This window comes from Botrytis cinerea, chromosome 10, assembly GCF_000143535.2.
Source record: "Botrytis cinerea B05.10 chromosome 10, complete sequence".
In the NCBI taxonomy this organism is placed as follows: Eukaryota; Fungi; Ascomycota; class Leotiomycetes; order Helotiales; family Sclerotiniaceae; genus Botrytis; species Botrytis cinerea.
In genome coordinates, this window is record NC_037319.1 from 621,090 (window position 1) to 644,195 (window position 23,106).

General features: G+C 40.7%; 5 protein-coding genes across 5 annotated transcripts; 4 read left to right on the forward strand and 1 right to left on the reverse strand.

Annotated features, from left to right (window-relative positions):
• Window positions 1-86: 86 nt before the first annotated feature.
• Window positions 87-2,387, forward strand: Bcayr1. Its single transcript, XM_024695457.1, has 2 exons — window positions 87-924; window positions 983-2,387. The coding sequence occupies exons 1-2, from the start codon at window positions 327-329 to the stop codon at window positions 1,231-1,233; spliced, it is 849 nt and encodes a 282-aa protein (XP_024551251.1). The 5' UTR covers window positions 87-326; the 3' UTR covers window positions 1,234-2,387.
• BCIN_10g01640 (hypothetical protein) lies at window positions 2,337-4,018 on the forward strand. The gene is made up of 2 exons (XM_001555632.2): window positions 2,337-3,464; window positions 3,532-4,018. The coding sequence occupies exons 1-2, from the start codon at window positions 3,147-3,149 to the stop codon at window positions 3,844-3,846; spliced, it is 633 nt and encodes a 210-aa protein (XP_001555682.1). The 5' UTR covers window positions 2,337-3,146; the 3' UTR covers window positions 3,847-4,018.
• Window positions 4,019-7,914: 3,896 nt separating this feature from the next.
• BCIN_10g01650 (hypothetical protein) lies at window positions 7,915-9,920 on the forward strand. The gene is made up of 3 exons (XM_024695458.1): window positions 7,915-8,253; window positions 8,312-8,413; window positions 8,482-9,920. Exons 1-3 carry the CDS (start codon window positions 8,055-8,057, stop codon window positions 9,564-9,566), a joined length of 1,386 nt encoding a protein of 461 aa, XP_024551252.1. The 5' UTR covers window positions 7,915-8,054; the 3' UTR covers window positions 9,567-9,920.
• Window positions 9,921-11,280: 1,360 nt separating this feature from the next.
• Window positions 11,281-13,295, reverse strand: BCIN_10g01660 (hypothetical protein). Its single transcript, XM_001555628.2, has 2 exons — window positions 12,366-13,295; window positions 11,281-12,311 (listed from the first exon to the last, which is right to left on the reverse strand). The coding sequence occupies exons 1-2, from the start codon at window positions 12,897-12,899 to the stop codon at window positions 11,574-11,576; spliced, it is 1,272 nt and encodes a 423-aa protein (XP_001555678.1). The 5' UTR covers window positions 12,900-13,295; the 3' UTR covers window positions 11,281-11,573.
• Window positions 13,296-17,881: 4,586 nt separating this feature from the next.
• BCIN_10g01670 (hypothetical protein) lies at window positions 17,882-19,632 on the forward strand. Its single transcript, XM_001555624.2, has 2 exons — window positions 17,882-18,153; window positions 18,204-19,632. Exons 1-2 carry the CDS (start codon window positions 18,003-18,005, stop codon window positions 19,544-19,546), a joined length of 1,494 nt encoding a protein of 497 aa, XP_001555674.1. The 5' UTR covers window positions 17,882-18,002; the 3' UTR covers window positions 19,547-19,632.
• Window positions 19,633-23,106: the final 3,474 nt, after the last annotated feature.

Consider the following 23,106-nt stretch of genomic DNA (forward strand, 5'->3'; position numbering starts at 1 on the left):
GGTACAGCCAATCATTGAGACGAATTCAATTATGTTTCAATCGCGACAGCATCCTTCATCATCATTATTCTCATCATCACCAACATGCAACAGGCTCCTCACCCAGCTTGCTTCCGTCAATTGATACATTGATTTGCAATCAAATCCTCGTCTTTACTAATTATTCTCCAACGTGAACGGCACAACAACCACTCCATTCTTCCACCATGGAGGGCTACAAATATCTCAGCCTGCGACAGTGCAGTTCCTCCAGCAGATCCTCGAAATCACTCTTCCCATTCCTATCTTGAGACGAGATCTTTCCTTCTTTTGTTCAGCATTCCAACATGGCAAGGAAACCTACAATTCTCATTACGGGTTGTAGTGATGGAAGTATCGGGCACTCCCTCGCTCTCGAATTCGTTCGTCAAAACTACCATGTTTTCGCCAGCTCTCGTCGACTTAGTACAATGGAATCTCTTGAGAAAGATCCCGATATTACCTTGATTGAACTCGATGTAACATCGCCTTCCTCCATCCAAGTAGCCTACGAAAGAATATCTGCGGCCACAGGTGGAACTCTTGATATCCTCTACCAGAATGCCGGAGTACGAACAATAGCCCTCGCCATGCATTGTGACTACGAATTGGCTCTAAAGATTTTCGGTACAAACATGCTTGGAGTAGTCGAGATCACTAGAGTCTTTATGCCGCTTTTAATGAAAGCTGGTCCTGGAAGTAGGATTGCATTCTCTAGCAGTCTGGCTGGGTATATGCCAATCCCAACCCAATCACTTTACAATGCATCAAAAGCCGCTTTACACTCGTATATATCGACTTTGGAGCTTGAACTTGAGCCTTTTGGAATATTCGTTATCGATGTGGCTTCGGGTACAGTTGGTACCGCCATGTTGACGCAGAATCAGATGGAAAAACTACCAGAAGGCATGCATAATCATTCCCGAGCTTCTCGATAGTATCTTACTAACTACTTTCCCTGCAGACTCTCCATACAAATTGATTGAATCCGATCTTCACGAAGCTTGGGTCAAGATTGGGGGAGGGATACCGGTGGAAGCATACACCAAGCATGTTGTTGGGAAGGTCCTTCAGAAGAACCCACCTCAACGTTTCTTTGCTGGAGCCGGCGCGACCTTAGGATGGGCGATTGATAAATTGAATGCAGGTTGGATTTATAAAGCGTTCTTTTGGAAAATCTTTGCTCTGGGTAAACTTTCTCAAGCGCAACGTTAGGATGGACTGATCCTCCAAGGCTGTTTAATCCCCACAGACACTGGTCTGAAACAGAATTGTTGTGGAAAGATTAAGATTGTGACAAATTTTATATGTCACTTGAGCACTCTTCCACTTCATAGTATCCAAATGAAGAATCTCAACGATACTTTCGGTTGTTCATGCAACATTTCGCATTCACTATATTGTTTGCAAGACCTCCGCGGTCATGAGAACGCACAGCCACTATAACCTTCAAAGGTTGACCTTGTGATTCATATGTCTAGAAAGTGATTCAAAATACACCAGAGATGTCTTGGTCAGCATCTACCGTACTTTTTCATTACCTATATAAAGTTCACGACGAATGATTTTGAGCTCGTTCTCGATACGAAATATTTCGCAAACCCACGACTACATCAAATCCACCAAACACGACAACATGTGTCTCATAACAATCCAGCGTTACGTTCACTGCCTTTGCATCACCAATCACATCACTATCTGCCGTGACATGATCAACAAGTATCAGGTATTCTCACCAAGGCAAACTGCAGATTTCGGAGAAGAAGAGGCAAAAAATTGTCGCTTCAGACAAGATGCTCGAGCTGCGCTTGAGATTCCTTGCGGCAATAGAAGTTGCACTTTAAGTACGAAGCGAATAGATTGGACAATAGGTGATAGGAACATGAATGCAATATTGATTGCGAGACGAGATACTTTGAGAAGGAATAACGATTCCGTATCTAGTATGATTACATTGGGAGACGAGATTGAGTTGAGAAGGGGAGGGCATTAGTGACTTTGAGAAGAGGATTTGGCGGCTTTCTCATGGATATCAGATTGAGAGGATGATCAGATATTGTGCCAAGATTTCCGCCTCCGACGGAATGATAGATTGCCGGAGAAGCCACAATGGTGAATGATCTGTAGGATCAGGTCCGGTTCGCTGGGAGCTTTTGTCGGGGTACGATGTCTCCAAGCCACCACTCGTATAGCTGTCTTGATCTTGGTTCCCCGCCTACACACGCATTCTGCTAAGGGGAGCTACACACATTTCTGTCCCCCGTCGGCTATATGGATCGTACTATACGTATAGCATTTCGTCAAGATATTTTTACTTTGCTTGGCAGATAGGTTCTCGGCCTCAATATCAATCTTACTTACCAGTATCACTTTACACATTGATACATTGCGGTACATGCAGATAACAATAACAGTATTCCGGTACTGGATTCAATCACTTAAGCTTTACTTCTAGTGCTAGTGAGCTATTTGGCAGCGTAGTGGCGGAATGATCGAAGCTTGGCACAATGACGGTATGGCTTTATGTGTAATCACTAAAATAGTGTGCCAATTGAACCTTATATGTACTCCCCATCCACATTTATTCATCTGGTTTCTCAAGATCCCCATCTTCTTTTCCCAATTCGGAGTTGTGCGGGGAACTTGGCATTTACGAGATTCCCGAATTGAATATAAACAAGAAGGCCAAGGAATATCTAGTAAATATTCTTCCAAATACTACAATCCGCAGTAAATGTTGGGGTTCCGTCAAAGCGATGTTTGTTGATTGTTTTGCCCTGAGATCTAGGAAAGCTTCTGGACTTTAGCTTTCACAGCCATGATTTGACACTTGGCAATATCAGTGCTTCTCACTTCGTGCTTGGTATCAGGACCAGTTCCTATTCCAATCCTCAACTTCTCAGTTCAGATTCTTGGCAAGTACAAGTCTGGCCATGAGATCAACTATCCCAAAGCAAAAATCAGGATGGGAAAAAGTGTATAAGAAGGGTGTGAAAGTCTGGTATCAATCACGCTTCCTCATCAACACAAACACAACTCAATCAACACTCTAAGTTACTCTACCCTTTGAACAATCAAACATCCAATACTTTAATACCTTGAAAACAATCAAACCTGACCCAGTCACAATGAAGTTCACCATTGCCGCCACAGTTGCAATGCTCCTCACAACGACAGCCATCGCAGCTCCAACAGATGGCGGCGCAACCTATGCATCCTATGGTAGTTACCCATGGGTAAATGGGGCCCCAGTAAACGAACAAGATGCTTCGAAGGATGACCCAAAAACCCCTAATTTACCATCACATGTTGTCTATACTAGCACCTACAGTGTAGTTGCTCTCGGATCCGAAGTTCGCAATGGAACCGTCTCGGTCCCGGGCCCTTCAAATGCGATCGGCTATTTCAATTACGGAATCAACTCTCACGAAGATACTATTTGCTACGTAAGTACATACATATCGCAAATCCACACACTCCATCGAATTCTCTCTAACCTTCAGATGAAAATAGAACATCACCCTACTCAACGTAGCCGGAACCTATCAATCACCCGCCAAAACCGCAACTCATATTCACGAAGCCGTCCGCGGTGCATCCGGACCTCCTCGTCTTGCACTCCCGAATCCGGTCGGTGATGATCATCGTCGAAATAGTGTGGGTTGCATGACCGGCCCTTTCACAACGGGTCTTAATGCGCCTAATGGAGGACCTGATACTGGTACTGGTTTCAAGGTTGCGCAGATCGAAGCTAATCCAGCGGGATTCTTTACAGATGCTCATACCAATCTTTTCCCGTTGGGTGTTGTTAGAGGCCAGCTTGCATAGATGTGAGGTGGCTGGAAGTGCATACTTGTGGTTTTTCATAATGGTTCATGGGTTTCGGAATTGGATAAAGGGGGGAGGAGGGGGGGTAATGACTTATGTGTTGGAAATGTATTTATGATTTTTTGATATTTATGTAGTATAATTCATCTTTATGAGAATTTTAAACGCAGCATGTAAAAAGTGAAGGCAATTCAGTGAGTATGTTGACTGAGTGGCTGTCTCTTGGAAATTTCTAAGTTATGGAGAGTAATGAGATGAAATAGTTAAGATTCTCTTCCCTTAGATGATATCAGCTTGAAGATTTATAGTCTGCTAGGTCAGTCTTCATCAAGTACATCTCTTACTCACAGTCATTATGATATTTTGGGAGTATAGTCAAAAGGAGCATGGGATTTCTCAACAGCAAAAAATGATAACATCAAGTTTACTTACAAGTATAAGATTAGTCAAAATAGTTTCACGCTACTCACTGAATTTAACAAAGTTGTTTACAAAAAGACATTTATATTAAGGTTCCAAACAAAAGAGAACTACGCTAGAAAGACAAAGAGCCATAGAGACCAAGAGCTATAGAGACAAAGAGCCACAAAAAGAAATTCGCCTACCGGAAAGAAAATCCTAAACCAAAGAAATGACAATTACTCACCTCAACTCCAGATCCCCGTCCAATCACACATCCCTAATACCACTTACCCTATTCCCGAGGTGTACACATCGGACACAACGCTTCATCAATCCAGGTAACATCGCAAACGCCATCGAACGCCGGGCCGGTATGGTAATTACAACAGCTGGTGCATGCATCACCGATGGTTTTGTAACCGATGATTCCGCAACAACAGCATTTTACCTTTTGGAATTTGCAGGCTTGGCAGGCGAGGGAAGGGGAGTGGATCGAGGGATCGTATAGGATGGGCATTTTGAGGGGTGGAGTGGAGTGGAGTGGAGGGTTCGGGGGTGGGGATGTTGGAATTTGGGAAATTTGTGCGGTGGGTTGAAATGTGGTTGATATTGATGATGATGGGGGAATTGTTGGATATATAATGAGTACATTTTATTTGGTTTGGAGGTATTGATTTATCCACGTACCGTTACTGTTGTTCGTGTCTTGTACTTGGATTTGTAGAGGATTATTTAGATGTTGTTTTCAGTACAAAGAAATATCCCACAATTTGATGCAAATTCGATCTTTCATCAGAATTAAAGTTGTGCGAAGGAGTGATTGACCCTTCAAAACATTCAGAATACCGTCAAATTTGAGGGTAAAGAGTTGTGGAATTAGTTCATCTTCTTTCACCAAGATCGAGAACATCGGAAAATGGAAAGAAGAGCGGTAGTTGTCAATTATATCATCATACATATATTGATGAATTGTCTGATTGATTATGAAGCAATTACTTAATCACCATCTGATCCAACTCGTACATAACTGACAGTATCAAACATCTGCCTTGACTCTCTCTTTGACTTTAAGTCTGAGGTTACTCTGAGATTTTCCGTTTCTTCTGACAGGAGCGCAGCGAGTGAGTAGGAAAAATAGCTTTGCAAGTTCGGCACGCCTAATCTTCTGCAAAGAACGCTGGGGATATCCATTTCTCTGGTCTAGCAATGGGTTTAAGCAAGCCCATCTTATCAATCCATCTCTATCTGTCCAACGGTAACTCTTCACTCCTTAGCTTGCATCATCTCTAATCACTCAACGATTCGCACATAGACGGATCTTTGGCTAATTACACTGAGTATGTTCCATTCAAACACCACTCTTGCTCCATTGCAGATACGTCATATAAAAAGCAGTAGAACAACTGTTAGGCAGTTGATGATATCAGCCACTTGACTCATCACATACACTCGTTGTCCCGTCAAGTTAGATACCCCCTTGCGCAGAGTCCTTTCCGAGATAGCTATCTCTAAAATTCACCCTCACTTCGTTTTCACTATTAAATTGGGTGCCATGAACCACTAGCTCACTTTGATTGATGCATTTCTTGCCCCACGCTTGCCGATGTGCTGATGGTAGATATCGAAGATATTCTGCTGGTAAAGCTTGCATCAGCGGTGATTTATTACGAAGAACCCTTCGAGCATCCAAGGATGCAAAAATTAGATCATGTTATTCAGTTGTGGGTTGTCAACATGGCTTTTTGACATCTCTCTGACTCCCTTAGAAGTATCCCGACCATCAACAATCTTCTCTTCATTCGATCTTAGCTCAAGAATACCAGGTAAATTTGTTACCGAGGTTCCCCCACCACCAAGATACGGAGACCTTGCAGTGTCACGTGAGTTACCCCACGTCAGATACCGTCCGACATTCATTTCACCTAATGATTCAGTAGTTCCATGCGAATCTTTCCATCCGAAACCTCATTCTCCGCCCCTAATGGTCATTGTATGATATACACTTGGATCTCATATGCCCCCCTTCAATTACTACGGAGCACTAACCTCTCGAGAACGACACCAAATACAAGAGAAACCTATCGACGCAATTCGTACATCATTACCGTATACAGTAGGATATACTAGCTAAGCTGTTTGGATTGTTTCAGCAGAATTTGTCTTACAATGTCTCAACAGCTCGCGTGGATAGGCTATTGATGAGCTTCAAATAGTATGTGGGTGGTGTATTCTGGCTAGGTATTTTGGCGCGATTCCTGGCAATAAGCATATGTCTTACTTAGTAGCTTATGAGATGCGGGATGACTTCAACAACGTCTCTCATCAAATCAGACATTGTATTCTTTGAACATCTATCAATTGAGGCTGAGCCTCCAGATTCTGGCAGCTTAATTCGAGCAGAAACAAGGTGGATAGCTCCGGCTTAAATTTGTCTTGCTCCATTAACTATTGTTTGATGCTAAGGAGAACGATAATTCCTCTTCATATAAAGTCCACATGACTTTTCTGACTCTGCTAAACTGAAACCCAATCATCCGAAGATCTATTTCATTACCATGTGCAACTTCGAACATCCAATAATTCCAAATGTTCCGGCATCCAAAGCTTCCGATGAGATGAGGCGTGTGGAATTTTATCTAGGCAAATGCGATGCTAAAAACAGGCTCAAGGGAGGACAGAAACCAATGATGCATAGCAGGTCAGGTCGTCTTGTCACCCAAGTATTGGACTTGTCAAGATCCCTTGTTTTCAGGCGCTGCATCCTCTTCAAAGTGAGTAAGTTCTGGCTTAGACTCGACATAGATTGACATAAAGAAGGATGAAATCTATCATGGTTCCCCTCTATTATACACATGAAGGGCTAGTACTCCCATCTTAAATGATGTGTAATTGTTGATGCTTCACTTTCATGGTTATCTTGCTCAAGGCAAGGAGGCTCTCTTGGGCTTATGATGATGAGGCATTTTTGACATAGCAAGATGTTATGTGAGTACAGTTAAGAGATGGGAAAAGTGGAATATGACTTTACTTTAATGCTATATGTAGTACCAATAACTCATACTTTTGTTAGTCATTTATTTCTACTTTGCAAACTCCCTTGCTTTGATCAATTTCAGCAGTACCAAACCAAGTTGAAACTTTCTGAGGTTGTTTGTCAGTTTAGGATCTTACAGATTCTATTTGATCTTACAGATTCTATGTGATCTTACAGATTCTATGTGATCTTACAGATTCTATGTCACAAACTCCTCTTAGTATTTAAATTACATCCTCTCATCTATCCAGGAATGCTCCTCAAAACCTCATTCACATAGATTCACTAGCCCCAGAAATGTGGATAGGACTTTCATGCGAAGCTCGGGGGGCGTTCTCTTCAGCTATCTACATCCTAAAAATTGACCAGAATCAGTACCAGACTTAGGGAAGACAATTCAGTCTTTGTCTAAAGCAGTCCATTATTCACTATTTTCATCCTAACAAGCAAATCAAATACAGGTTCGGAACATACTGGAAGAAAATCTGATAAGAAGCGGGGTTCGGGCCTTGAATTCACTCAAGATATGTGACTTCTTTTTTGGTTACTGAAGAAACTTCTCGTTGGTAAACTCGGCCTTGTTCTTCCTTTACAGCATCTTTTGTTTTATTAATAACTTTCAATCTCTTCAAGCTCGAACAACTTTGTTCTCCTGCCAGGCTTCTTTTTTCTTTTAGCTTTTTGTAATGTTGAATTGAGAAAGAAATCTTTCGGAGTCTGAAGTTGGAGTTTGAATCATTATCTACCAAGGAGAAAATCTCAACAATAAACTATGATTATCTCTACACAAAGCAAATTACAGGATCGAAAGATCACACCGCCAGGCTATTTGATGGCCAGTCTAGTTGAAGGCAGAGGAGGCATTGGTTCTGGAATGGCTGCCACAGCTGTTCTAGATCGTCAAGCCTTGACTGATAATGATGTCAAATCTGGGGCTACACAAAACAAGTTCGAAACGAAATATACTGCTGGTACGTTTGCAAACTTTGATAATAACACTGAGTTTATTTGATGAGCTAACCTTTCTAGTCACTCCAACCAACCTAGTCAACTCCAATTCTGGGTACAACACTGACAATGACCGCACTCCCTCTGGACAAGAGAAAGTTGAAGCAGCTTGGTATAGTCCTGGTAGGTTATTAAATATCAATCCGAATACATATGTTGAAGACTAGACTAATTTTTCTTCATGGTTCAAGAGATGTTCAACTTCTTCGAAATACAAATTTATCGAAATCACCCACTCAGTGCCATAGATTCGACAGTTCCGGCTGATTCATTTATTTCATTTACACTTTTGCCCATCGAATTACAAAGAAAGACTTGGTTCTATGCTTTGCCCCCACCAGACAGCAATATCTGGGCTCAGGTCAAGGTGGAATATTACAACCATGATTCCAGGCCTAGAATTTGGATTGATCATGATTACTCACCATTCGGTTCCACTGCATTGCCATTTCCATATGCTCTACAATCTGTATGCCGCACAGCAAGAGAGATGTTCTTGGAGCACTATAGTCAGTTAAAATTCGACGGCATCAATAAGAAAATCAGTGATCCGGGTGACGATGAATACCGAAAGGTGACATTGATAACAAACCCTGGCATATGGCTTGATAGGGAAGTGGACACTTTACACCTCACAAACATATATGAGCTTCCAGGATATAAGGAAAACGGTAAAGTTTCTTTGAACTTGACAGGGCTGAAATTCTTGACTATAGATGTGATGAATATAACATGGATGGGTGAGATAATGGGAGATTCGGACCTATTCTGGACAGCATTGGAAGGCTTTTGTCCTGGACTTCAACGACTCACCGTCGTAATCAATGATATCCATGAATTCCCGCGTGTTCATTCGTTTGATGAAATTTCCTCCCAACACCTATTTCAGGACTTTAATGAGGAGTTTAATGATAGATTACGACACTGTCAGTGGATTGAGCCGCGCACTGATCGGACTAGCCTCGGGTTTGTTATACAGAGAAATCGCGACTTGTGTGAGATTGATTTTCCGAAGGCAATGCAGTTGAACATGGATTATTGGAGAAAGATTGACATCAGGCCAGTATGGATAGCTTGTATTACTCCATTTTATGTCGACAGTCTTAGCGGGGAGGTGTTTCCCGGCCCCTTTGTGGTGGTTCGAACAAGTTACGACCTAGAGGTTTTTATACCATGTAATGAGGATGGATCATTCCTGGATGAATATGACCATATTAAGGAGCTTTTCGACGAGGGAGACCAGGAAGAATGTCTTATTGTAATTGACAATGACTAGAGTCCTTATGTTAGGGTTGGAGGAGTAGCATTTTCGCATGAAAGCTGGAGGGGATCTAGAATATTTTCAAGACGCTATTGCTCTCTTTGCGACGTTCGATATTCAAGATTACCGAGCTCCAGTGCTCCCACATTTTCATATGGATATTTGAGAATCCCAAGATTATTTGGACTTATGCACTTTTTGGCAGGGAAATTTAGCTTTCTGGGGCGGATGTCAAAGTGTTAACATGTATTATCTTGCTCTAATTCTGCGATAGGTGATAATGATCAGAATGGAGAATGGAGATTGATTGAGAGATGGACCTCTAGGTAGCCTAACCTCAGTCATATTAGCTACAGAATAATGAATGCACTAAAACCAAAGTAGCATAAATCATGCGTGAGAATATTGAGCTTGCTGAGCTTCGAGAAGTGTGCACATCGGGAGCAGGATTGACTTTAAACGTTGAACAGAGTTATGAAGATAACAGAAGCCCAATGTATCAGCGAACAACCTAAAGGAATATGTAAGTTGAGATTGGGCGACGAGTCTAGTGTGTTCCACATTCTAAGACATCATCTTGACTTTTGCTATATAAAATTCCAAACATCTTCAAACTAGACAAAAGCCCTCCAAATCTTCTCAAACCTACAAACTTTACCGAGCCATCCCCCAACACTATTCCACATTCTAACTTTTCTATATTTATAACAATCTACACTATGCTCCACATTACTTCCCCATTTCACATCCATCGAATTCAAAAACGCGATGATATTTTACTCCTTTGCACTAGACAAATCCTCCGGTTCTGGCTGTTTCAAATCCTTCTCTCCTACCCATTTCAATACTCCATGTAACAACCTTTTTCTATGCGCTTCAGTCCCAATACATGTTAATGCACAATCCAGAGAAATTTTCTCCGCAGAGGTACCAAAGAAAGCAAATATCAATGCGGCGACGGCAAATGTACGATTTTTTCCTGTAGCATAATGGAATAATATATTTCCTTCCTCCACCTCTCCTATTTTCTGGTAAAATTTCCGCATGTTATATTTATACTCTTTAAGAATTCACTCACCGTACATTTTCACAAATGCTGTTTTCCCTTCTTCTCCTGCAAAGTCAGCTATTGATATGTTCCTTACAATGATATTGCTATTCCCTCCCTCTCGGGTGATTTCAATATTATCTAGCTCTAGTATTGAGCTGTCTGATGGTGACACAAATGAATATATAGTCTCAAGTGAGGAAGATGCGAAGTGAGACAAAGAGCCGGGGTGAAATATCCAATTTGACGGGAGCAAAAGAGCCGGTATGGACGAAGATTCAGCGCATATGGAATGTGTAAGAATGGTGGCTGTGGCAATATTGAATCCGCTATATCAACTGAAGATTTTGAGAATTTGGCGTTTGAAGATCAAATAGAAGAGGTTTCACACCGCTTGCGAATCCCATGTTTCGGAAGAGTTGGCAATCTTGGTTACACTAAAGTCGAGTTGGGTATGGTGATGGTAAGCTTTTAGAATTTTGACGTAACGTGGATAATAAGGTGATATTGGAATATTTATAGAAGCCGTGTTTTTGCGGGGAGCTGTGCAATAGGTTTGAGACTCATGGTAGCCTAAATGGCTGCTGACTTCCTTCTTGGCATTCATCTCAACACAGCATGGTTTTGATGACGGAAGAAGTCATCCTTATTGTTACACTGGAAAGAAGGCATCGAGAGTCATGTATGCGTGTATTTCAGATATGTATCTGTAGCTGTATGTGTATCCTCCTATGTACAAGTTGAGAAACTCTGTCTAGTAACAAAAAGATGTGGATAAGTATCATGTACTGTACTGTGTACATGTCATATGCCCACTAATATTCATACAATATTGTACTTACTGGGTATCAATGCGATGTAAATGCAAGAGCCAGTGCTCAAAAATCCATCCACTCCTTGCAATGCAATGAACAAAAGAAACAATCATTAAGTATCAATGGCATCATCCAAGATCTTGACTAAAGATCAAAAGATTAAGCCATATCGCTGAATCCACTCTTCCCACTTTCACTCCTTCTACCCTTCATGTTATCCCACCCGGAATCACTTCCATGATCTTCACTATCATCTTTACTTCCTGGCGCCCCTCTTTGATACCCTCCAATCCCCAGCTCTCCCTCTCGTGCTATACTCACACGAACACTAACATTTTTCGCCACAGAGATATCTCCCATCTTGTAAAGATTATCCGTGCTATCACTCGCCCCATGTCCTCTTCGTCCCGGATTCCCACTCCCTCTCACAGCAGCCTTTAACCCCCCCGCTTCAATAGTCGTAGTCGTTCCCAGCGAGTGTCCTTTTCCCATAAATGCGAAAGTTTCCAAACCCGTTTCCTCGCCTGGTGCATACTCACTAAACACAATTTCGGCTCTGGTACTGGCGTATAATAGTACATCTAACCATCCATTACACGCAATCATACTACCCGCAACACAGTAAAAACTCAGACTGACTTCCGACCCTGCTAGTGCGGCGATACGTCCGGCGGCAAGTGGAATCGTACAGATGGTATAGATCAAAGGATAGAGAATCATAAGAGGCTGGGCGCCGTGAAGATGGGAAGCTTGATTTCCGGGGGGAGCGGAACGCGATTGATGACTAATATAGATGAAGATACAGGCGTAGATGAGAATGGTTCCAAACATGGCACCGAAAATCCAAAAGTAATGGAGCCATAGACGTTCATTTTGATATTGATTCCCAATCCAACACTATGCATGATTGTTAGATGTATCTCTAGGTATGTATAGAGTGAAAGAACTTACCCAAGCAGAAGCCCTCACGTAAAGATCATGTGGGTGCATTGCGATTCCGATGATTGCCAATCCGTAGATGAATACCCAACATCCTGCGATTGTCGTATAGAATGCCCATTGTGGAGCACGATACTGTTTGACGACGCTGAGAAATGTATGACATGCGATGACAGCGATGAATACACTACTGGCCAAATCTCCCGTCGACACAAACCATCCTTGAGCCCAACATGCTGGCGTTCCAACCATAATTCCATTATCCTTGAGCGAGCTGATGTTGAGTAAAAATGCCAATGCTTGTTGAATATCCGCCAATAGTAAGTTGTATATCAGAAATAAGAATTGATTAACAGACGACGTCGTCTGACCTTGACTTTGACCGATGGGTGTTTTCTTCTTCCATGAAAAGATCTTGTATGTGAGGTAGAGGAATAAACTAATCGAACAGAAGAATGATAAAAGACCAAAGGTCGCGACAGCAACTAAACCATGAGAAAGAGATTCCGGTAGAGGCGTCAATGAAGAAGATTCTGCGTCCAACATCTCCTTCGTCGGTACCGAATCGAATATTGGGGTTAGAAATGGCGACTTGTGGCTTACATCCAGAAGGAAGACGAAATCAGGAGTCAAAGACAAGCCCTACTGACAGGTCACAGATGTTGGTACATATAAGTTCATTGAAGCTAATTGAACCGTGTGCAGAAGAGTGGAGAGATAGTTTGACAGAATAACGATGCTGCAAACCTCAGACTTGTGCCTGAGCTCTTAGATGATGCAAATTGATTTCAAGAGATTTCCAGATGCATGTCAATCGACACGGGCAAGAGAGATAAAAGGTATTACGGAAATACACATGGCAAACAGGGTGAACCTTTACGCCTACATAAACCGTACATGGTTCCATGAAGCTTCTAGCCTAGGAGGAAACGGGAGGTGTACAGGGAGAGTGTGGATTAGATTTGCGTGATAGGCTTGAATGGATCCTTAAATCCGCGTTGAGATTTAAATCAAACACTTGCTCATTTAGCGCTGAGTTGTACTCCGGGGTCCCTGTAGATCTTAACCTCTTTCTGGCGGAAAGTATCGACTAAGCACAAATAGTCGAGGCTGAAAAGGATTAAGATGATTCGGCATTCATTTTGACATTGACATTTGTACAAAACGCTCGGTACAACTTTTATGGGGTAACTATTTTGAGGTGACTATCTTGTCATCAATACAATAGAAGCACATCTTGTACTCGGGAACTTGAATGCAATGACAATCTTCCGAGAAACACAAATTTCGATGATTCTGCAACAACATGGCGAATAAATTTCCCTTCATCCAACGTTATGAAAATCTAGGCTTGTCTGAGAGAATAATGTAAGCCCCCGGTCGTTAAGCTGAAAGCCTAATATCGCTTTAGGGTAAGAGGCAACGCCACCAAAAGCACCAAGAAACGCCAAGCGTGAATGATAAGTTAGATGTACTCGTGTTGTGCGACGTGAAAGCTTGCCGTTCAGAGTGTAACCGACCTATCATGTCCATCAGGTAGGAAAGGATCAGTCTAGAGCTTCCAAGAAAGTAAGAACATAGTGGTTGGTAAGACGACTTTGTACGTACAGCCTGCTGGACGACCGGTACGCTATTGTTTTCCACGTGGAGAAGCTAGAATCTAAGAGCAGGAAGCTTCTATTATCGTTCCATCGTTCAATAACCGTATTGCTTTATATACCGGCAGAGATCGTGATGGATTAATGTATTGCATCCTCTTTCCCAATACTCTGGTTTGCGTTATACCATGATCCCGTCTTACAGTCAATTCAGACAACAGTGAAGAAGTGCCCGACGGCACAGCATCAAGTCTGGGGTCACGGGGATTCAAACTCCAAATGGAGTAGTGCTCCGACATGTTTGACATACGGAATTGATTGTATTTTACGTTTCGGCTGGTGATTAGCGATGGTCATTGTCAAGATGCGTGAAGGCTTTTCACGAATCATTATTAGCACGAAAGTATATAAAATCAGGGGAAAGTGGACATGATGTGTTTGTCTGATTATATAATCGGGAAGGAAAATTTTATGAAGGTTTGTAGATCAATAGGTTAATGAATACTATGCCGGTCCTTGCCTACTACGGAGCTATTCCGTATGTCAAATGCATCCACCTTCCGTTTTCCCCTATTGATAATGATTATGGATAATGGTAACCTGTGGACAAGACAAATGTGGCTAATTGAAAAGGAAAAGTCTGTCGTTCCAATCTCCCCGAATCCTTTTGATGGAGTACGGAGTAGACAGATTCGTACACTCTAATCGCAACCTCTTGTCTGAAGAAATTTCTCTCTAGTGGGTGCATGATGAATCTGTTCATCTTTTACCATGTTCCATGTCTCATCACTCAAATCTTCAAGGGACCAGATCCTGTCCTGTTTGTGATCAAAGGGTCTCTGCTTCACTCTGACTCTCTTGAGACTTTCTCGGTCGTTCGGTGTGTGCGAAAGTGGATCGATTGAGAGTGGGGGATCGAAACGACTTCAAGCCCTGTTAACTCGGTGGTTCCAGCGCTTCTTATGGGTGGGGATACCGGAGATGGATTAATTTCATTTGTACCTCCCGTCGCTACTTGGTTACGGCTTTTCGGAATGGGGGAGTGAAAGGATGGATATATATGGAGAGAGATGCGAGATATTCAACACTTAGCGTCGTAATTTTCAACCACTCATATCGACTCTTGCTGCCGAGAAGTTTTGTGAATGGCTACCGAAAAATGGGTCAGGAGAATGGGTTGCACCCGACAATATGCCGGAATATTGGGACATCTCTGCTTTGTATAAGCATGGGAGATTTTCCAAGATCAACAGAAATCTACGTGGAAACGATAGTGATGACATAGTATGATACTGCTAAGAGGGGTTTATCGAAATGGGAAAATCAGCATCGCTTGGGAGAGGTGTTCAACTAAGGAAAGATGGGCGAATACTTCAGATGAGTATTTGGAATCATGACTACTGATGGATGCAAAATTAGACATTGCTGACTCGACTGATTTACCGGCGCTTATCAGGTTGTAACCGAATATGGAGATCACGATAGGCAAACAAGTTGATTGTTGCTGATATCCTATATGTTGATTTCTAATATTCCATTCGCCACTCTTGATGTGCCGGTCGACTAATACTACAAAATTATACTCCCATGCAAAAGTGTACCGGCACTCCAATCATCCGGAATTTAAGAAGCGTCATTAAGTCTAGGTATTAATGGCCTTTTGTCCCCTTCATTTTGTTCATCGCCTGACGGTCTTCCTTCCTTGTTAGACTTAGGGATCGCTCGACGTCCTTTCGAAGAATTGCTTGACCCCTTGACCCTTCCTTGGCCACCTGACCCCTTGATATTGATGGTATAGTGTACCGTCTATGTTACATGCGAAATTCCTCATCGGGTTCTTATAACTCCACCATGCCCTTAATCCCGAGGGATCATCATAGTTTCGAGAACCATCATTTCAACAGAGTAGTTCTTTCGCTTGACCCAAAACCGGTCGCTCCGATTTAGGATGTCAATAGTGATGAAAGCCAAGTTGATTTTCAATTTGCCCTAGCAATTCGAATCAACTATGATAACTTCATTATATCCCACCTAGAGCACCTATCCGTTTTTTAGGTATCGATCTGCTTTCTGCTGTAGCTGAAATTGTTTACCGGTGTTTCCGGCAGTATCCATACTTTCATATGAGTCCTCAAGCGTATCATGGCCTAGTACTGCCAATAATTGCTGTCCAACCGTAGAATCAATACATCTTCCTAGGATGTCACAGGCTTCCGTTTGATATCCAAAGTTTGGACGTTTGCAAATTACTTTATAAATTCACTCATACATCGTATATGCCTAGGGGGATTTGTCCTCAAGTTCAATACAAAATGCTCAAACTTGGAGGGGTCTAAATGTAGCTTTGAATTGTTGCCTCAATCACTCCGTTGATCAGTACCAAATCTAAGCGTCTCGAAATTTAGATCCAAATATCCTAAAAACTAAACCTTCATCTCTGGATGTCACCGCAGTCAAGCTCGACCGATTCAGTTGGAAATTTTAGTCGTGTGTAGTACTCCAGGTGAACATTCAAACTTTATAAAGCTCTGACGAAAACCTTAACTGAAGATCCGAAAAACATGTGTAATGGTCAGATTGTTCTTTCATCCATTGGACAACAAACTTTTACGTTTTCCATTGTCATTTTTCATAGAATATGTTTGCTATCGGTAATCACAATCTCAGCCTCAGTGCTTCTACGACATATCAATCTTCCCAGTCTTCTGCAGTATATAAGTAGCAGACTTTGCGCCGTTGGATTGACCGACTTACCGGGTCACAGATTAATTCCTATCCAAGACAGGAGACTATTGAACTTTCACCAGCTTCGATATTGATACCGAAGGTTTTGAGGCTTTGCCAATTGAATTCGGAATGCGTCCATGTATTGAATAGACTTCGAACATTGACAATTTATGACCTGTTTTTCAGTCCGAGTTATTCAATGCATATCATATATTTCAATCATGTATTGTTTCACCCCATGTATCTCTAAGATCATGCCAGGAAAGATACTCCAACTTTCAGCCAGCATGGGTATAAAATGGAAAACATGACACGGTAGCATAGAAACCTATCCATCATTATTGTTATAAGTAATACATTATTTAGTCATCTTAAACATTTGCACCATGAAACTTCTTAGGAAACACGAGCAGGCTTTCGATATAGGTTACCTGGACAGCAACTGAGATCAACTTGCGTGCACCAAAAGCTTCAAAATTCATGGCGGAAGATATTCATTTACTTGTGGGTCAACATGATACAACGATTGTATCTCTGTGAGGTGATTCATTTTTATATTGGCTGTTGAATGCTCTTTGATCTATGATTTAATTATGCTTGTTATTCACTTGAAACTGGGAAACTAAGTAGGGTCTACATCCCTCCTTATTTTAGTATTTTTACATCCCCTATTTGCAAAACGTCTCGATGACAAGAGAAGGCGAAGGACTGCAACTTTAGAATAATCTAGTAAATTTTCAAGGTGATGGAATGCTATGAATAAGTGAGCTCGATGAAAAGATCAGCTCTAACAGTTGCGTGAGTTTAGAGTCAACAGGATGGTCTTAGAACAGTATTAACTTGATAGCCGGCGCACATTGGCGTTGGTAGTTTGGCTTTCTCGATGGGCTTCTATTGGTCGACGCATAATCTCCAACTTAGCTAATTCTTAAAGCTCATATCAGATTGGAAATAACCAAGAAATGTAACTCATCAATATAGGCAAACCTTAAGCTCAAGCCGATTTGAACAATCACCATAGTGGAAAATACAGTACGTCTCACTACGTTGGAATGCTACGCGGGGTACGCCGTATACTATTCCATTAGATGAATGATATCCCCTAGACATGAGTTCATGTTCTCAATGTGCTGTATGGGTAATTTTATACATTCATACGGATAAAGTTTAGTGCTATATTAGTTGCTTAAGCTTCTAAGAATTGCAACTTATTTCTATTACATTTTCCAATAACAAACTCCAATAATAACCTCCAATACAACTTCCAATAAGCTGAATAAACTGTGCAGCAACAAAAAAACTTTTCAAGGACAAAATTTCAGCTATGGAGGGTGCCACTTTCTCGCCAGAAAGATCACAACCAAATGACCAGAAATCCGAAGGAATTTCGATCAATGCTATCACAACTGCACCAGACCAGCTCTCACCAAGAGAGGGCATTAATGGGGGCGAGGTAGCAGACTTTCCCGACTCAGGTAAGTACATTAATCACTGCATCTGCAAAATCAACGTTAACATTTTTCAGAAGATTGGGAAATAGTTGGGTATCTTGATAAAAACCAAATCGAACAAATCAACGGTTTGGACCCAAACTCAGATCCAGACACACTCAAAGCACACAAAGAGATTGAATGGCCTGCTCTTTACTTCAAGACTTTCACTTGCTTTTCAAGGCTTCCGCTTGAGCTTAGACGTAAGATCTGGTTCCATGCACTACCAGAGCCACGACTAGTAAATTTTGAGTTGTACCCGAAACCCGAACTAGTGCTACATCAGATCCAACACCCAGAATTCATCAATATCGCTGTCAGGGATTATACTCTGACTACAGATGACGTCAAAAACAAAGAGATGAGTCTTGATATTCATCCATTTTTTTTGACATGCCACGAATTTAGAGATGTATTTCTGGAAAATTACGAGAGCTTCGATATGCATACCCAGCTACCCGCCGATGGTAGATGTCTTTACACGCCGCCTATGCTACCCACTTACTCGACTATATGTCATGTGAGAATGAAAAATACTCCCAGTCAATATTATATTGACCCTAAAGTCGACCGATTGGTGTTTGACAGCCTCGAAAAATCATTCGAGATTCTCTCTAGCATCGGCATAACCTTGAACCTCTCGGCGTTTCGAAATATTGCAATTACTCAGTATTCAGAGCAAGGTAATCGGAGCGTCGTTTCGGAATCAACCTGGAAGGCCATCGAAGATAACTTCCCTCGACTCACAAGTGTCAATTTTTGCGGGAATTTTGCCGGCGCTCATGTAGGTAGACTTCCCATGAGAATCCCGACACTTACTCGCTTTCACCCCTTAACCCAAGACACTATCGGTGAAGTGAACAGGCAAACGCTTTACCAAGATTCTCATGGACTGATAACCCCAAATGCCTGGATTGTCAATGCTCATCACATGAATGTTATTGCTAGGGCAGCCTACAAAACCAAGCGAAGCTTCCTCGAGCGATCAAATACACATGGCAACTACTGGAAGGGAGTCGATTTCACCATATCTTTATGGATGGAGCACACATTGCATCGTGCGAAAGATTACATTCAATTGCAACCCAGAAGACCAATTGAAGGAGATCAAGACAATACTTACTACACTCAAGCAGTGGGAAGTTTTGATATCGGAAGCGCATATTTGAAGCGTTCGGGCGGAACGTCGGTCATAGACTGCTATGCAGATGGCACGTTGTTCAATTCTGAGACGGCCATGAAGAAGGACCAGCTTCATGGAACACATGAAGGCGGTAAAAGCAAGTATTTGACATGGCCATGGAATTGCCCTTCTTCAGACAACGGTGATTCATACGACAACTCTCGATTCAAGAATCAGGTTTTTAGGGCTTTGTAGAAGTTTACATCAGCAAGAAGATACTAGCTTGCAGGGTACATCACTGTTGTTGAAATAAGTGAATCCTAGCGTCTTAGATAGTTTCAACTTTCCTAAAAATGACAATTAAATTAATCTCTTCATGAATACCCTTTTCTATAGAGATTTAGACATGTGCAATTTGAATGTCCCAGAGAAATTTGATAAATATCATGGTGGTAATGAGCTAGAATGTAAGAACTAACGCAGTGACAAGATTCCAATGAAAGCATTTTTTCAATAAGCACGGCAGAAAGGCCGCTCATTATAAAATTCCCGTATATCCAGAGATAAGTTCCTGCATATCTTGAATTATCCTTCGGTCATTGTGTGGGATGATAGTTGTTTAATATGTACTGAGTGGTAGTATGGATTTTTTTTCTTTTCGGATAAGAAAGGAGTGGAAGAAGGGGGAAATCATGTGATGTGTGGAATCGTTGGGATTAATTTTCTAACCTCTCATAAGCTTGATTAAAATGTTACTTATTGAAGGAGTTAATTAAGAATAAAGAGAAAGTGGTCGAAAAGGGGCCCAGGGGGCCAGGGAGGGGAGGGGATCCTCCTCCTTCGCCCATTCAATCATTTTCATCATCAACCATACTCGTGTCATACTATACACAAGGGGAAAACAGGAGGGATTTGACGTTAAGAGAGGATTTGAAACTTCTGTTTGGTGCAATGAGTAACATATTCTAATTAGTAATCCCCTACAAGATTTTCATCTTATACTTGATCGTTGACTCCAAAGAATATAAAGTGGGAGCCATCACCAAATCTATCCTCAATGCGCTTCTATATCTAACCCAATGTAACTACTATGTGAAACCATCTTGGTGCAATAAAATTTTATCTCGACATTCAGAAGGAAACTTTTTAAATCACTGGGGTTATTTACCTTTTTCAAATTGATCTTTTTCGCATTGTTAATTTTCTTCGAACCACTTAAGGATCGGGGAAACATTTATCTCATTTAGAGTCTAGGGTTATTGGATTACATTTTCAACGAGGACCCGAAATCTCCTGCCTCAGACGGGATAGTATTAGTGAATCAGTGGAGGATATCCGACCTGCAGTTTCCCAATAGTCTTATGAATGTCGCTAGTGAAACAAATAGCATCTCTTTCCTTTAGTTTCCATGTTTCTTTTACTGATTCTATTTACTGATTCTATTTACGTTAGAATGCATTCATGTCAAGAGAGGTCATCCGTAAATATAAATTCCTAATCGCTATTTGGAACTAACATATACCCGACATCAATAACATTAAAACAACGTGCAATCTGAAAAACGTAGGTTGCTCCCCTACAAGTTAAATTGATATCCACCGAATACCTATTAATAACTTCAATTGAATTTGATACTCCCAAAGAAATAGTCCTCAAACACCGAAAACTTACATGCGCAAGAAATTTCGCTATAGAATTAGCCCCAAAATCATATTATTATTGTCGCGTGACGCGAAGCGCCGATGTACCTTATTGAAGTAAAAAAGTCTCGTCTCCTAAATAATTCTCAACATACTCTCAAAATCACTATAAGCATCAACTCAACCAATCGATCTATGTAAAAACAATTTCTGAGAATGAATATTGTTATTCAATTGTCTATTCGTCTTGGCAATGGCCATGCTACCTCGACCACCTTTATTCATCATCATTGTGAGAGCTAAACACGTGACCCAAAAGTCACGTGCCATCAGTTTCTAGTATTTGTAGTTTCTCTTCTGTAGACCTGAAAAAGACATCGAATTTTCCACCTTCTAAGTTGACTCCTGAAGTCTGAGTGCTCTAATCTAATCCGTCCCCCTCACCTCGCTGCCGCGATGTGGTGATTCACCCCATTTACTATGTGTAGCCACTTGCTCTAGCATTCGTATATGCGAAGGCTTTTCTTGTGTGACCATTACCACCTTCTACTCTTCTATACCATCATAGTGGAGAGCTTTGAGTTTTGCTAATTGAATACCAGAGGAAAGTTGATCACAGTATGACATCATACTCCCGACCAAGACGTGACTGATGAAATTTAACCATCGGGGTCCCTGTGGTAGCAGAATCCGCGATTGACAAAGTGGCCGCTTTGTCAGCTCCAGAAAATATTCAATATTTTTATAATGTATTGAAAAAAGCGTTTTTAAAGTATTGATTAGGGGACTTTTTCTTTTATAAATGATTAGAAATTTTTACTTCAAAAGGATTTAATAAAAATCTTGAATTCTAATTTCAAATTCTAGTTTTAGATAATCAATACTTTATTCATATTGAATTCGATTAGTAATTGAATTGAATATAAATATAAATTAAAATTAAGTAAATAATATATATAAACAATACATTCTATATAGCATAATACAATAATAAAGCTTTTAATTGAAAAAGAAATTGAAAATGAAATAAGTAAATAATTTACTCCTTACTTCCTCTCCCCTTTAAACTTTCGACTAATATCTTTCATCTATTTCCTAACTCTTACACTCGCTTCCCTTTTTCTTTTAACTTTTATACTCGTTCCTTTTTCATCTACCTTTTCTTCAATTCTAATATTCATTGAATTCTAAAATCTTTAAAATCCTTTAGGACTTTCATTTTCTTTTTTTCTATTAAAAATCAATACTAAACGGATCTCATTTTATATCGATTCTATTCGTTATTAATGAATTGGCTATATTATTAATAACGAATTGAATATATTATAAACGTAATGTATACATAAAAAATTTGTATGGGGATTTATATTGAATTTCTTTTCGTCGAAAGTATTAACTTTGCCACCACAGGGGGTATCCTTTTCTTGAGCCATGTTGACCATATCTTCTCAATGCTGAAATATCTCTAGTCACAAACAAATATAGAGACACCCTAATATTGAATCACTGGCATAAATTGGGACATGTATTGATATTCAGTTCGATTTATCTCCATAGTCATCATGTCATTTCTTCACCGGGAGAAAGATTTTAAGGCTGTAACTGTTGGCAATTGATTTAATTACTCAAACAATTATCTTAATATTATTCAAACGAGATATGGACAGTATTTAAATCCAACTAGCAAATCCATGCATTTGCAGCTTCAGATGACCTACTAAGTTATTTTTAGTGCTATCTCTTCAGAGAGCATGAATGTATACAGTCCCAAAAATACATACGCAAAAGATCCCAAAGATTTGATTTGATTTGACTACTGTTCATTCGATTCATTTGAAGATTCATTTCGATATAATTGCGATTACTATTCTTAAGTTTTAAGAAATCATTGATTACCATCTGGTATTGAAGAATGCTAATCAATGTGAGGGAAAAAATTCCCGAGATACTAATATTCATTGAATGGTTCTCCAATATGAGATGTTACTTTACCAATTAAATACACGTACATCACCTAGTACAGTTATAATTTCAAAACCACTCGCGTATATATCACACATAGAAATATAGTAAGATATAATCCAAGTGGATCATTATTTACTATACTCACGATTAACAAAGCAGCCCTCTACATTCATAGAGAAACAACATAAAATCGAGCAACTTTACAAAGTC